This window comes from Harpia harpyja, chromosome 1 (genome assembly GCF_026419915.1).
Source record: "Harpia harpyja isolate bHarHar1 chromosome 1, bHarHar1 primary haplotype, whole genome shotgun sequence".
Lineage (NCBI taxonomy): Eukaryota > Metazoa > Chordata > Aves > Accipitriformes > Accipitridae > Harpia > Harpia harpyja.
In genome coordinates, this window is record NC_068940.1 from 91,322,121 (window position 1) to 91,338,698 (window position 16,578).

General features: G+C 37.0%; 1 protein-coding gene across 9 annotated transcripts in view; it reads right to left on the minus strand.

Moving 5' to 3' along the window:
* Positions 1–16,578, minus strand: part of MPP7 (MAGUK p55 scaffold protein 7) — a 158,197-nt gene that overhangs the window by 25,404 nt on the left and 116,215 nt on the right. For 5 of the 9 annotated variants that reach the window (XM_052804938.1, XM_052804946.1, XM_052804955.1 and 2 more), the window contains 7 exons: positions 13,655–13,736; positions 12,630–12,715; positions 10,746–10,820; positions 9,934–10,130; positions 9,344–9,408; positions 515–535; positions 403–414 (listed from right to left, as the gene is read on the minus strand). In XM_052804938.1, coding sequence (XP_052660898.1) covers positions 403–414; positions 515–535; positions 9,344–9,408; positions 9,934–10,130; positions 10,746–10,820; positions 12,630–12,715; positions 13,655–13,736 — 538 coding nt within the window. The remainder of the gene's footprint in view (positions 1–402; positions 415–514; positions 536–9,343; positions 9,409–9,933; positions 10,131–10,745; positions 10,821–12,629; positions 12,716–13,654; positions 13,737–16,578) is intronic. The other 4 variants (XM_052804988.1, XM_052804979.1, XM_052805006.1 and 1 more) reach the window with 2 other exon arrangements.

The window sequence follows — 16,578 nt, forward strand, 5'->3', positions numbered from 1 at the left end:
TTTCTACCATCTCAGAGAAATACTTCATCGGTATTAATTAGAAATGCAAGACCTCTCATGGCCATGTAATTAAGTCGGAACCATCTCTTTCCATTCCAGCCCACCCAAGTTTTGCTAATATTATTTTATGATACTACTTTTTTATACGTATCTTCCAGAAGTTCAAGAGAGAGAAAGCAGTTTAAAACAATAGTTCAAATTACTGATCTTTACATGAAGCAACTAGGAATATTCTGGTATTTTTATCTACTTTAAAAGATGATTCAATGTATTTGGTGGCAATATAAAAGCATTATATGTATAACATCTCTTAGAAACGTTGGACTATATTCAATTTAATTCTAAACACATGTTCTCTAAATAAAATTATTGGGCTATGCAGGGAAACTTTTGTACATGTACCTTCAATTTCCTCTGAGAAGCACAAAGGAAAAATAGGAAAGGAAATCATTAAATGGAGTGAAAACATAACTTAAGACAGAAAAGTTAAATTGAAGAAGAAAAATGCACCTACCACACTCAACCGCTTCCTCATCTTAGAACAGCCAGAAAAACAAAGTATTATTGTTTAATACTTCATAAATAAGAAAAAATTTAGCTATGTAAGCTACTCTAAAATCCTCTTGATAGCACCTACTATATTGAGGCATATACCAACATACTGGCAGTGAGTTTAACTTACATGTTTAACTACACTCAGTTAGAAAAGAACCTATGAAGACATTGAAATATTATGTACACTTTAAATTTCCCATATGAGATACTTCCACTATTTATTTGGCAGCAATGACCTTACCCAGTTGTCATGGAAGATCTCTTTGGTATTAAATGCAAAGTTTGTTAACTCCATTTAATCAGTCTTAACCTACAATTTCTAAGAATCACTACCATGAACATGATCTCAGTATTTTTCTGCACTTACAGTAACAGCTGCTGGTGCTACTGCCCTTGGAGCTGGATTTTGGAGGGGGGGGTTGTTTTTTTTTTTTTTTAATGTCTATAGTTGTAGCTGAAAGAATTTATATACTCTTGTCTTTTTTTCTCTGACACTATCCTAATATAATAGATGTACTTAAGACTTTCTTCTTACCTATAGTAAGTCAATAAATTTCTGCCTCCTTGATAGTGGAAAACATACATTTTTGCAATCATCTTTGGGCTTTTACAGAAAAGCAAGATAAATATAATGAATTTTTGTTCACAAAGATATTATATACTAAGGTGTAGATTTATGCAGAGATTTTACAATCTACATCCCATTCAAATTTCCTTTGGAATCTGGATAAATATGCCTAAAATATAAATATTTCAAAGAGTTTCCATGAAGCATGTAGTACCTCGGAATGTGAAGAAATTATTCAGGAGATATTTTACAATCTTTCACGTGTAACTGATGTACCAAACAAAGGCTGAGTCAAAACTCTCCTGCCTATCTGACTACACAGAAGAGCTTTTCCCATTTCTCATCATGAAATGGATACAAGAGTCTTTTCTGCCAGGGGAACAATACTGTTTTGCAGAATCGTTTCTGGGTACCTTTTTTCTTGAGGACTTACGTTTTAAAATATTAATTTGGAAGACTTCTCTGAATCCTATTGAAAATTTATTTCTACACTCAAGGTGACCATACAGTTTTAGTAGGCTGGAAAGTCCTCTAAGGTGAGCACTGCTTGGTTGACCACATTTCGTGCCTTAAAAGAGTGCCGACAGTTTTGTGAGTTGAGAGTGAAAGTGTTGGATCCTTTTTTCCTCTCCTGACCTTAAGAGCTCCCAGTTCTTGAAGTGACAAATGCCCTAAAGCTGGACATAGGATGGCAGGTTGGCTTCCAGGTACTATGTCTTTCTCCTTCTTTGTGCTGAGAGACCTCTTACACTGCCTGATACGTAAGTAGCGACTGTGCATTTTAAAGTATTCTCTTTGGCATTTTATCATTGGAAACAGACAAGTCCTCATTTATGTACATGGAAACTGGACCAGGAGAAAAAGAGGTCTGTATGTACACACAGGTATACCAGTGGGTCTTCGTAGCTTAATGCAGCTATAAAACAGTCATCAACATGTAGCTCCCAATTTGAACTTTACCAGGAATTTTACCAGGGCTACTGCCTGTCCATTGTAAAGCCAGAGGTTATTTGCCAGGAAACTTTGTATTGTGATCCACCACTAATACAGCTCTGTGTGTTTGAAGCAGTTGTACACATGCAGCAGATATGGCAGATACATGCCTAAAGTTCCAAAGTTTAGAGACATGGAAAATTGGGGTAGATCTCAGGCTAATACAGTTTCACTAATTGAAGTGAGGTGAGAAAGGAAATAGAGGTGTTTATCTGGAAGGAACAAATAAGAGACTAAAAGAGGACAGAGACTAAAGACGAGGAAATCTGATGGGAAGTAGGAAAATAAAAGCAGTGACAAAATGAAAAGAAAAACCATAAGGCAACATGGAGCAAATAAAACACTGAGAAGAAATACGATCAATTAAATGTAGTGTGGTAAGAAGGGAGAGGAAGTTACAAAGAAAATAGTCATGGAATAGGCTTATGAAACAACAACAAAGCAGTACCAAGACAAAAATGGGAAAAAAAGAAATAGGAAACACAAGCACAATGGAAGCTTAGGAAGTAGCTGGTTTTATTCATTTTAGAAAGACTTCAGTGTAGCCAATATCCTAAACTATAACAACTCAAACCAGTATCACATACACTTTATTTTTGTATGTATTTTAACTGAAATATATTAATATTTGGTTTTGGGGGCCTCACCTAAATTATATTACTTATCAAGTTCAAAAACAGTGCCACCCCAGGAATTTCCTCAACTCTGGAACAGTCCAGCACCAGATTAAAATTTTCAGCTTTTGCTGACTTTCTTTCAACAATATTTCCATCAAAGAATCTTACTTAAATGTTTCTCAGTCTAAAATTAGATCCAGCAGCTCTGTTCTAGTTTCTTATCACAAGCAAGTTACATTATCCCTTAAATTCTATTTCACTCTAGTAAGCAAGAAATTGTGACGTACAACAATCTGCATTACAGTGAATATATTAAACACTCCTGATTTTTTTAGTGAACAGTCCTACATAGCAATCGACATCTATACTGTTTTGCAGGTTTTTATCCTATAGAGTTTCATAGATTGAACGATACATATACGTTCATGCTATAGGAAATTCAAGGTGATCTAATTTAATCCTCTCAAACGTCATCAGATAACACTATCTCTACCAAGATAATTTGGAAAATGAAGAAGGATAGTCTTGCGGTGAAGGACAGAGCAAGAGTTTATGAGATCCATTTCCACTTCTGTCTCACATGACCTTGACTCAAATGTCACCCAGCTTCAGGTTTCCTTAATTTCTCTGTGGTAGCAGGAAGTTAATATTTATAAGGACAGGAGACTTCTGAACAAAGATGCTAATGTGCTAATTTAACTTTATACGTCTGGTTTATTTTTTGTTTTTACTTGTAACTATCTGCAGGTGGGCAATCAAGTTTCAAATACGAACACAGAAAAATACTGAGAAGAAAGGCAGAGTTAAGATTGTGTGGCAATTATAACAAGCAAAAGAGTCCTACTATACATTTATCCTAAATTTTTGGTCTTCAAATACAAGTGGTACAAAGCATTCATTCTTTTAGCCTGTTTAAATTCTTTTGTTGGCAGAACATGATCTTCAATTCACAAGACACTCATCTATGGATAAACTGGGTTACATCTTGTTTGAATGAACACCACTTGGCTGCAGTTAAATATTTCCTCTTGCTGATACAACGCCAATCACATATGGTAAATCAAAATTGAAAGTAAAATGGGTTTTAAGCCCTAGAAAAACTATATGATGATGGCTTTGCCACAGTAAGTATTTACATTTACCATTAAATACACAGAACAAATGTATTTTCATGGAAAAGACATCTCTGAACAGCTCTGTTGTATATGCTACATACGTATACATATTTATATATAACTATACACTCAGGGTATGGGTATACACATACGCATGCACTGCACAAGTTAACAGAAGTTACAGGCTACACTAGTATATATAAAGTTACCAGCAATTTTCATACCAGAGACAACACATATAAAACAAGAATAAACACAATAACCACTGTGAAAGCAAAATTATGCTGAAGGAATATAATGTCTTGGCCGATTATTGCAGTTTAGAAAACTGCAGAACAGTAAGTTATTTGGTTGTTATTCAAAGAAATTTACTTTTTTTTCCTCAAAAAACCAGGTGATCACTGGTTTGTCTACAAATTGAAGTAAGCTACAAATGCAAGAATCGCCATGTTTGTTGGCAATGACTATTATAGTCAGAGCATGAGTAGTCTTTGTATTCAAGTTAACAGACGGGGAACTATTAAACAAATGAATTCATCCCTTTACTGAGTCTCATGTCACTCCCAATTAGCCAGGATGCAACGACAGGAGAACTCACAGAGCCACATCTGGATACAAAGTTGTGCCCAAGCTAAGCTGACCTCTTAAAGCCAGGAGTGCTGTTAAGTATTATTGAGGAATACCAGGTGAGCAGGTTTTTGCAGAGCGGGCATTCAGCGGTGGCTCAGAAGCTCAGACATACCAAAGCTGATTGCATGCAGTCAGACACACCTCTACTGTACCTCCCTCTGTATCCCACAGAACTCCCTCACACCCCCCGTCAGCCATACTGCACGTTCACCATCCCAGCACGCAGAAGGTTAGTCTTACTCACACAATCTCGTGCACGTCTGTTCCTTTACTTTCATTCCATTTTCCTATTTTCTTTTCTATGCTGCTTTTTCTTACCTTTTTTTTCCCCGCTATAATTTTCCCATAGTATTAATGCACAACACTGCTTTTTGCTGAAAAGTCACTGCTGTTAAGTATTGAGAAAAATGTTGAAAATGCTTGAGAGGTGTGTTATCCCTCCATCATTTGCACTAACCCAGAGCCTGGGAAGTAACACTATCAATCTCATCAGCGGGTCAGCACATCTAACTGCCATTTACCTCATGCTTTTAAAACTTAGCAAATACTAATGTTGAACTTGTTGAAGTTTTCTACCAATAATAACAAAACAGGTCAGAGTTCCTATTAGTAATTTTTGCATTCACCGTTTCAAAAACTTTAACAAAACAAATACGTTAGTGTTTCATTTAAATGGAATCAAGAAACAACCAAACTATAGTGCAAATAGTGACTATAGTAATGCTCTTGCATAATACTGTTAATTGCATTAATCTAACCATTTTAAAGCCCATCCTCTGTGGGATTTTGCCTAACAGGGTTTATGGGCAGCTTTTGCCCATCTATTCTTCCATTGCCCTGCTGCCTTGTTGCAATACTTTCTCCTTTTCTTCATCCTCAATATGAAATTTCACTTCCCTGCTTTTCCCTTTATTTATTCCCACTTGTCCTGCGTCTTCCTCTCAATGTAAAACCATCTCTTGTCAGTGTAGGCTCCACCTATATTATCAGTTTCTTTTGACCTTACTCCCAGATACCAAACTATGGGCCTTCTCCATTTGCAAATGTAAAAGCGTGATTTCACTTACCTTTCAATATGGACCGTACACTGTTTTGCCCCCTCCTCCAGTGCACACATGACATGTTAAAGCTTTTTCATTTTGACTGGTGCAATGTAAGAATGATTCTGTTTTGTCATTCAAGAAAAATGGCTAAATGCTGGGAGAGGTGTGTGTATGTATCTTCCACAAAACTAAGGTATTTACTTATATTCACTTTACACATAGGCACAATGAAAAAGTTGACTTTGCTATTAAAGTGAAACTAAGAATTGGCATTTCCATTATAAACTGATCCTTTTAATAATTTAGAACTAGGTTAGGTTTCTGATTTTTCAGCAAAAATTATTCGCACTGAAAAAAGTTCTGTGGAAAGTATCCTCTACTCTCTTTCCTTGATATGTGTATACATACAAGCATCACCAAAAAAGCCCACTCTTATTTTGCTTCCAAATTTATGATACACAAATATATGTACAGATTAACTTTACACAACATGCGATGCTATGCTGAAAAAAGTAAAAATTTCAAAATAGGAAATAGAAAGAAGGCTTCCCAAAAGTAATCCAATTGAGCTCCTTGCAGGTTTTGAAACATACTTAATTATCAAAGCAAATCCTGAAGGATGTTAATGTATGTTACTGTAAATACAGTTATTGACTATGTTTCAGACAGCTCTTTTTCTAGACAAATACAACAGTCCTTCCCAGTTCCAGAACTGGCTTGAGAAGAGAGGAAAAAAAGAAGTTGTAGGATACTTCTCATATGTTATACGATTTTGACTGATTTTTAGATTAATTTTCAAGTAGAAGGACACGACCACCCTGGAAGTCCACCTAAGAAACCAGAGCTGACTCACATTTTCTGGGGATCCAAGAAAATAGAATATTTCTCCTTGATTCTCCCTATTGAAAACAAAGGTATGTACCCAGGTTTCCTCCTCATTACAAAACATGGGATCTGTGGAATGAGTTGACTGAAAAGAGCAGGCCAACTTCCAGTGCTACTTAGCATGTCTCAAGAAAGCTTCCTAGTGCAACTCCCAGTCCTGTCAGGAAAGGGTCTTTTATTAGCAGCTCTGTTGAAGTCAACAGGTTTTGTCTTTGGGAATCTCTAAGAATATCAGCTGGCAAATTGCCCTTTCCCTCCAAACTGCTAAGGAAATTCAGGTCATACGACTGGACAGGATCAACTGCAATAGCAAGCAACCTCTCAATATACAGCTAGTTCAGGAAGATCTACAGAACATCAGTCTCCCCACACAATTATGCTTCCAAGCACTGGAGAACCCTATATCGAGCTGACGGCCTGTAGTACAGGATTAAAAAAAGGATCAGATGAAATCAAGCATTACCAATTTCCCACCTCCTTACATGGGAACTTGCTAAATAAAACTTCAGAGGACAATAATCAGTGGGCCATACCCCACAATACAGAAAAGGGCTAAAAAAATCAGACCCAGCAGTCCTTTCCAATTTTCTGTTCTCTATGTCACTTTCCTTACATGCTTCCGATACTGCCAGTATGCTGTTTGTTCAGCTGAGCAATGCATGATTTTCCAGCATCTCCCAGTTTTGGCAAGGCAATTGCTGTGCACAACTACCGACAGAGCCTCCACATCTCACAGCTTCACTGCCCTGCTTGGTAACATGAAAAAGCTGCCTAGCCTTAGAAAGATCACAAGGGCGCAGAGTTTCCCAGCTTACGTGGAATCTTCTTGAAAAAGCCATGCAAGTAGAAGGTTTTCCTGAGAGCAACTCAAGCAACATCCTAGTCATAACATTTTTTCTATACCTGAATTTTGGTCCTTAAAATGCCTCCTCTAGGAAGGATCTGAATTCCCTCCCAGCACTAAAAACATGTTTAGTCTTTGAATGAAGGGATGGACCTCAACTCAGAACAGCACTTCCCCTCTTCCCATGGAAATCTGGCAGCAGATTGTCCTAAGAAATAGGGAAGAAAGAAAATGACAAACCTACATTACTCCACAGTCTTTCCTCCTTCAAGAGGCACCACTGCCTTCTGGATGGCATTTAGCTGGACCTTGCTTTGTTTAAAGAAAGTCTAAAAGAGAACGATAACAGGCATATTGTTTGACCCTAAGGCTCTGTCATGTTTTAAAGGAAAGTGGAGGAAGAGAGGAACTCTTCTGCCTTGTTTAAGCTAGTGTTTTGGGTTTGTGTGGTGGTGTTTTGGTAGTGGGGGAGGGGGCTGCAGGGGTGGCCCCTGTGAGAAGCTGCTACAAGCTTCCCCGGCTTAAACCACAACAGCTAGTTAAGGCCAATTCAGTGGAAACAGCAGAGACAACAATAGTAGACATCGTACTGTGGGTCTTCTTTGGGTTGTAATTTTGGCAATTCCCAATCAAGTTCAGGCTGCCTGTTTGGAAGGGTGAGATGCATCTTGTAAAACCTTTCACTTGAAGGTCACTAAAAAGATGCAGTCCATTACGAAAGGAATCATGCAGTGTTGCTGCAGCAGCTGATTTACCTCTTCAAAAAGCACCAGTGTCACCTTAATTGAAGGCTCTTGTTGAGGGTATTATCCAGATTCAAGAACAGTGGACAGAGAGAAATAGCTATACCCTGGGATCAGACACTTTTCCAAAACTGGGGCAGAGCAACTTGACCTAGAACCTAGAAAAACAACAGATTTACTACAAGCTAGAGGAGCTCTTCTTTGTTTCTAAGATCTATGTAAATTAGAAAAGCTATAATGCAATCATATAGTCTGTTATTGTAATTACAAAGCTAATCAAGGGCTTTAGAGTTAATAATAGCATTAGGGCACACAATCAAATAGTGAAATGGAATGAAAGATAGAAAATGCAGATTATTAGAAAACTAACAGTAATTGTCAAACTTCAGAACACGAAAGCCATAGCAAGGAGTTAGGAAAATTGCAATAGAAACATCAATGTGACGTTTTAAAGTTAAAAGCATTTAGTTTTGCACTTAGTGTGCCAGCATCCACTGTTTGCCGTAGTATCCATACTTCTTGTTTTAATGCTAGAGAATGAAAGATGGTTGGAAATTTTAGACCACTTTCTGAATATTTCTAGTTAAACTCACAAACATGTTTGTATTTAAGATTTAGATCCTACAGAAGCATGATAGTTTCTTACATTTTACTCACTTTGTTATGAGTCTGTACAACTGAAAGAAATAACAGGTCAAGTAAAATATGCAATAATACTTAAAACAGATGTTGATGTAAATTCCAGTGGAAAGAAAAATATTTGTTTCGATGTATGCACTTTCTTAGAGCTTATTTTTCTTATATTGTGCAACTACTGTATTTGAAAGCAGCCACTATTAAGAATGAATTTGTTTAAAAAACAGTTAGAAGTGGTTCTGTGAAAGCCTGTCAAAGAACTGAATGTCCCGACTTTTAAAAATTTCCTGCTTCATAGGACACAAAAAATCACCAAATATATGGGGGAGAGAAGGGGAGACTATCTGACCTTTTATCTCACTCTCAATATAAATTTCACTGTATTGATGCAGTCCAAATTATATAAACTGTTGAGCCAATTCTGTACTATTTCAACAGGAAAAGAACACTCTTCAAGCTTTGAAATTTTATATATCAAAACATTAATTGGGCTCAGTGCGTCAAAAACAAAGTCAGAGGGTTGGGAAAAATTGTAAGCTGCTTTTAAAGCTTTTAATTTCAGCTCTTATATTTATTTTCCTACTGATACAATGTGATCAAGAAGCTATTGCGCCCAGGAGAAATGCATCCTGTAGTCACAGGGCTGAAACAAACTGCTATTTTATAAGGTTAGAGATGTGGAGTATGATTTCTATTCCAGTTTAACAGACTTACATGATTTTCTGTTGGAAATTTTCAGTGGCTGAATCTGCACTTCTGGTCTTCTTAGTGCAAATCTCCTATAAAATGGGAGGTGGTAGGGGAAAGACACAAACTCCTCAGTTTTCACTGCAAGTTTGGGATTAATAAACACTTAACATCATGAGACTATTGCAAAATATCCAGAAGATTTTATAAGAAATTAACTTAAAACAATGCAATCTATTCACAATCTAAAAAAAAAAATCCTCAGCCTCAAATTTTTGTAAGCTCTCCAAAACCTGCTGCAGTTCTTATTCCTGCATAGTACATCAGTGTGAATACAGATACTGATGTGCTATTTCCCATATGTTTTTTCTTTCAATCTGGATCAGTGTTATCCTATCGGGTTTTGTCATTATTAATTCTAGCCAGACAAATAAGGAAATCCAAAGTATTTCAGCAACAGGTTTCCAAGTTCAGTTGTCTTGCTGCAAATGCAGGTTTATCATACCCGTGTAATCTATGAGCATTACATACGACAACTATGCTAACATAACAACTCGGCAAGTAAGTGTCTTTTCTTACTACAAAAAATAATGAAACTATGCTTCTCAGTAGCTCACCTCTCCTGGAAATGCTTTGAAGGGATCAAGCCTGCTCTGGGATTGGCATCACCTTCGTGTTTGGCCTGCCACCAGGTTGCATCATCCTGGCTCATGATCTGAAGGATATCTCCTTTTCTGAAAGCAAGTCCAGCTTCTTTACAAGGAATTGCTTTATCCTCATTAGGATCATAGTCAAATAGAGCTCTGATAAACATCTGAAACAAACCATGTTTTGTCTTTAGAATCAAAATATTAAATGTAATCCAAAGGTATCTCCCTTTTTCGCTTTTACTGTTCAAAACCGTTGAACTAAATAATGTAAAGCACTAAACATTTACTGCTGTAAAACATGCTTATGGACACCTCACATTAGAAGTTCACATGGGAATGTTCAATTCATTGCTTCTGCAACCTCAGTCCCAATGCAGTAAAGGCTCTATGATACAAGGCAAGTAGGACTTTGCAGGTGAATAGTGGGCCATATGGGGAACTGAAGAGAAGATACTTTTGAACCAAGGTGCTATCAAGTGTCTTCTACCCAGTGTACAATGGAAGAAAAGGAGTACTTGGAAGCAAGCCAGGTCCTCGCAGAAGATGGAAGATTACCTATGTCAACTTCACAGCTGTAGAGTTAGGGCTTAAGAACCATGTTACACCCACTTGTAAATCCAGCACGTAAGTATTGAAGTGTACAGTGCGCTGCACACTGTCACATTAGAAAAACTGAGTTCAGAGGCATAAATCACGTTCTTGGTTCTGTCATCCAAGCAAACAATATATAACCTCAGTATAACAGTTACTGCAATAGCTTCTGAAATAGTCTTGCCTACCTTGCCTTCCTTCACTGGCATTTCTTCCTTCACACTAGGTATAATTTTAAATGTAATTGCTCCTTGAGACTGAGCCTGGTGAACATTTGAAAAGAAAATGTACTGAGAATTAAGCTATACATTTCAAAGAAATCTTAAAAGGAAAAGAAATTCAAATTAATGTAGAAATACTCAAATATAATGAATCTATCCTCTCCCAAGCATGATCCGTGGAATTTGACAGCTTCACCACACCAAACTTTGCATTAGAAAGATTAAAATACCCACTTGAAACGCTCGGTTTTATTTGCTTCACTGGTGGGCAGAGATGGACTAGGACCTGCATGTTTCAGAGGTCCCACTTCTGCACTGAAAGCAGGCGCAAATGCTACAGCTAAAATGTATACATATGAGAAGCAACTGCTGGACTCCTGGCACAGTCTGGACAACCCTGGAAAATCCAACTAACATTTCATTTTTCAAAAAAAACTGATAGAAAAATTCAAACAGGCTTGTGCCATATTTATCATATAAAACTATTGGGGGGGGGATTTATTCTTTTGGCAACTTTAAGAAACTAGAAAAGAAAAACATATTTGAATAGACTACGTGTACTAAATGGAAAAAAAGCCCTCTACTATAAATCTTAAAACAAGTTAGCCATCATCAACCACCTCATCCATTCATCTTTCCCTATATCCCACTTAAAGTGTGTCTGGCTGTATGTTACTTATTAACCACAATATATTCCCACTGCCTCAGTGACATTTTGCTATTGAAGGAAGTGCTAATCAGCTGGAGCCTCTGCTACTATTGCATGCAGCCGACAAGTTTCATAAAACTAGCAGAGTGCAACAGAGAGCCAACGATTTAAGCAAAATGGAAACAGGCCTGTCCACTACCAAGCGAGACATACTTTTGCCGGCATGTCTGCGATCCAAGAGCTCACTGTTTGACAAGCAGCAGCCAAGTTCTTATTTCACCAGCCCTAGGACTGGAATCAATAATTCTGTTACTTTTGAAACAAGCTCTAACTAGCTTTTGATGTTTATATTGTACCTCAAGGAGGTAAATGGGGAAATTGTTCACACCTTTTCTAGCACTATTGTGTTTCTAGAGATTTTTAAATATTAATTTTTGCAGGAAAATATGTTTCTGTAGGGAACACAAAACCATAAAGCAAGTATGAGTATCAGCGGGCTAACACTTGAAATGAATCATCTCGGTTATTGAACCAAAACTGTGAGACAGCTGCTCAATTCAGCAGGACAGCAAGGTATGTATGTATATAGAAATGCCTACAACATGAATATAAAGAGCTGTCATGACCCTCATCAGTTTCTTTGCTGTAAAAATATTAAACATTTCTGAAAAACTCTAAATTAAGTAAATTTGTGATAGTGGTCCATAAGTAAGTAATTAGGCTGGCTTTAGAGATTGTGTAGTTCAGAGGAGTGCAAACATAATCATATATATGGCTATATACTGCAAGTCCATATAAAATATAATCTTAATATACTAGTTATACAAGCTATCAAGTACATGTATTATGAATTAATTTTCACATGGAGTTAGCGCGTTATTAATGAATACATTTTAAATAGTTTGAATTCGACAGATCATGGTGTGCCTCAAACACTGTAGATTATACATTGAGATCTGCAACATTATTTATAGCCATATTACTGTCATTGAACTCTTTACAAGTAATCTATAATTGCATATATATGTAATGCGTGGAAAATCATTCTTTAAGAGAAAAGAAGCAGAGGTTTGTAAATGATGGCACTGAAAGAAAAGGCATTATTGTAGAACATACTTTTTTCTAAGAAATACATCAGAAATCATAAGTCTAATTACTTTTTCTTGACTCCCTAAATTAATTTTAAAATGTTTGGTATTTACCAAAATGTGTATTATTTCTTCAGGTTTTTTATCATCTACAGGAATCCCATTGACTTCCCTCAGTTCATCACCAACATGAATAAGACCTACAGAAGACAGAGGAGTTGTTAAACTGTAGCTGTGTATTATACAAAAAATGCCACTAACTTTCAGCTTTTTTTGCCCTCGTTCATCCACTTTAAGCTCTAACTTAAAAGCAGGAATATATGGTGAACCCAACAACACCTACTGTCCTCACAGCTAAGTTTTGAGATGGTTGGTTTACTCACCTCCCTTCCTTCCTCCTGAAAATTAGTACCATTTCTCTATGACTTTTCCAGACTTTCATGCAGATGTTTGAAAAAATGTTTGTGCCAATTCTTTTTCTACTCATACTACTTTCTTATTGCTACACAGCTGCAAGTACTGCAAAGATCACTTAGGCTGTGAGTGCTAATTTGTGGCACAAATGCTTGCTAATTTAACAATATATGTATCTAGATTTACTCTGTTACCCCATCTAAGTGTGAAACACAACTGTCCTAGATTCTCTTCAGTGAAAAGAGGCACTTTAGAGTATAACTCAGGACCTCTTGCTCGAGTTCTTGCAGACTTTGAGCATCGCAAACTAAACAATGGCAGTCAAGGATGTGCTGGTATTTTGAGAATTACCAGCTGAAACTCCAAATGGATGTCCTAATATAAAACAATGCAACCATCCTGAGTTTCTCTATCAGCAGGTTGTAATCTTGGCATATCCCATCATTTCTAAGGGGATGCCTTCAACTGGAAACAAACCATGATATATCTAAAAAAACCCCCTGTATCTGCTAACTCAAGGGTACCTGGTTGCAACTGAATTGGGGAAAAAACTCAGCACGAATACTTTCACCAGTATTGAAATATCACTTCGGAAAACTGTCCAGACCCCAAATATTTTTGTTTGTGATAGTGAAGTATTTCATTTCTACACAATATGCCATTTTATCTCATCTTGTTCCAAGTTCTAGAACTTCAACGGCTAGTGCCAAGCAGCAACACCTTACCACTTCTATCTGCAGCTCCTCCACGCATTATCCTGGCCACCACAATTGCACCAGTGTGTTCATCTCTTTTAATAGTAGCTCCCTTGGGTAAAAAAAAAGAAAAAAAGAAGTTATTTGGTTAATCTCACCATAATTTTAATTCACTACATTAAAAACCATGTGCTATGTAAAACTGCAAAAAGTTGACATTGTATCAATATATGAATAAGCCAGAAATGATACTTGCTCATGAAAAGAATATACAAAATATGTTGCTCTATTACCATCCTCTTAAAATGGGACTTCTTTTCCATTCAGAAGTAACTCATGCATTCTGTATGTAGACAGCTTTTAAAAAAGGACCAACGATAGAAAAAGTTTACTTTCCAACTTAATGTTAACTCCAGCATACCTTACTTGAGTCTGCTGCTAAAACTGTACTAAACTACTGCTGAAAGTTGATAAATTGTTGTTCCTACATTAAAACAAGCCATGTTACATACTGTGGGCACAAAAAGTCTATCCGTGTTCATAATTTTTGCACTTTACGCTCAGAACTGCCTGTGCACCCACTGATCGTCATTTTGCTTTACAGTGTTACCAATAAATAAACATGACTTTGAGAAATGCCCCCGCACATCGGGGCTCACCTGGAATACCTGCGGGACAGAAATGCAGAGGAGGGGAACGTTTCCTGAGTTAGTCATGACTGTTTTCATACATTACACAAACACAGTGCGAGGTATTTAGGTAAAATGACATCATGTAGCTAAATTTCCAGCGAACAGCTGTCTAGATGAGAAAAATGCCTTTGTAACAAGAACTGCGAGGGTGCGCTGAAAAGAGGCACAGGGCAATGGGGAAGCAGCAGACGGCGGCAGTGACAAGCAAGAAGGGAAGGGACCTGGAGGCACAGAGCCGCTGCCAAGCTGCGGTGGCAGTCCTTTCAGGCAGACTGGAAGGAGTGAGGGGGGAAATGCTGGGCCTGCTCGGGAAGACAGAATCCACAGAATAATGAGGGGAATTTTAGCTAGATAAGTCGGTACTGTATAATCACCTCCAAAAAGGTTATTTGATCCAGTATTTTTAAAAAACAACACGAAAAAAAGCACCTCCTGGCCAACAGCTTTTTAGCTGCACGTGATTACTTGGCCATGTTAATGTCATTAGTTACCTGCAATAGCTCTAACTTTGTTAATCAACAGAGATGTTTAGGACTCTGTCAGGTAAGTCAATTTTCTGAAAATTTCTGTATTTGTGATTAGTGAATGAACAGTATTACTTCACCTCTAAGTACAAGACAGTGCTACGTACACTCTGCCACCACTGGTTAGAATTTCCTTCCATCAGAGAAGTGTTGTGCTTGAAGCAAGGTACAGAAGTACTTCATAAAGTTCCTTGAATAATTAAATTGCTTTTACAGCTACCTTTCTATATTTGTTTAGATTAAACATGAATATCATGTTTATCACGACTTCAATTTTTAAGTGTTTCATGAATGTGAAGCTGACATAAGTACAAGTAAATAATGGAGGTGACATTTTACTACAGTTAACAATTTTACTGACTGTAAATAAACTTCTTTCCCTTTCCCTCTGCCTCTAAGACGGCAACACAGCACAAGACAAAAATGGGAGATTAATTTATATTTTACTATATGCAAGCTGCATTTATTGCAAATAGAGAAAAATTAAAACAGTCACCACACAATATTCTCTTTGGCTGAAACTTTAACAGTAGCCAGCATGCCACAGCAAAATTGATGTGCTGTGTTTGTGCATTTTATTTTACATCTTAAATTTATTAGTATGACATTCTATGCACAAGCAAAGTAATTCTGCAATTTGCCAGCCTTATTCTTATGTGTTGTTTATAATGTAATTGTATCAGTAAGCATTTGTTTGTATTACAGTTTCAAATGAGTATGAGAGTTTCAAAAAGATAAAAGATTTAGCTGCAGCTAATCTCACTTTAAAAACTCATGATTAGACTTCTCTGCAAAAAGAATTGCATACCATTAGGAATATATTAAACAAAGCATTAACCCCTCTAGCCTATATTTCAATATTGAGTTCTAACCTTGCAGCAACAGCTATTAAATTGAAGTTTATTATTAATACCTGCATAGTTACATCTGTTTAAAAGTACAAAGCATCTTTTTTTTCTGAATATATCCATCAAAAAGAAAAAAGCAGTATTAGGATGCTAGAGCCAAATATAAATACAGGACATTTCCACTATATTGTCCATATTTAACAGAGGCTCTCCTAATTAATCAGGAAAAAGCCCTTGTACAGAAAGGCTTTATGCAGTTTACCTAGAAGTCAACACTATTAAATGCCACCAAATGCAAAAGGCAAGCAATGACTGACAGCCTTCTAACTGTGATCACCCAGCTACCCCAGCCCAGTGCTGATGTCTGGAAATGGGTACTTCACCTTGCTTTTAGACAGACTCCCAAAAAACCACCTGTGTGTGATCAAAGACCACAGTATTGACCCAGATGGCATCTGGAAGTAACAACAAGGGTCTTGTCCAAGTGGAATGGTCACTTCGTGCTCTACGCGATTTTCACTACTGGCACAAAATGAATTTTCCTAGCACAGATTAGCCGATTTGAAAGATGCCCCAGTAAAGATAACAGGTAAATAGGAATTTTCAAACAAAGCGCAAAATCAAGTTCAAATTTACTGGGAAATTATTTAACCCAAGTTAGCTCACTCCCAATAACTCCTCTACGGCAAACTCAAAGTGAATGGGCAGGTCCATGAAAAGCACTATTTGAGTTTATGTATTTTTGCTGTACCTATAGTACACAGAGAAAAAAAGGGGGTTCCTTAAATTCCCCTTCCCTCCCAATTTAGAACACTTAAAAAGAAATCATCAAACACAAGTGGATTTCTTTTTGAAAACCCGAAGAGCTGATTTTCTGAAAAAGCAGCTTC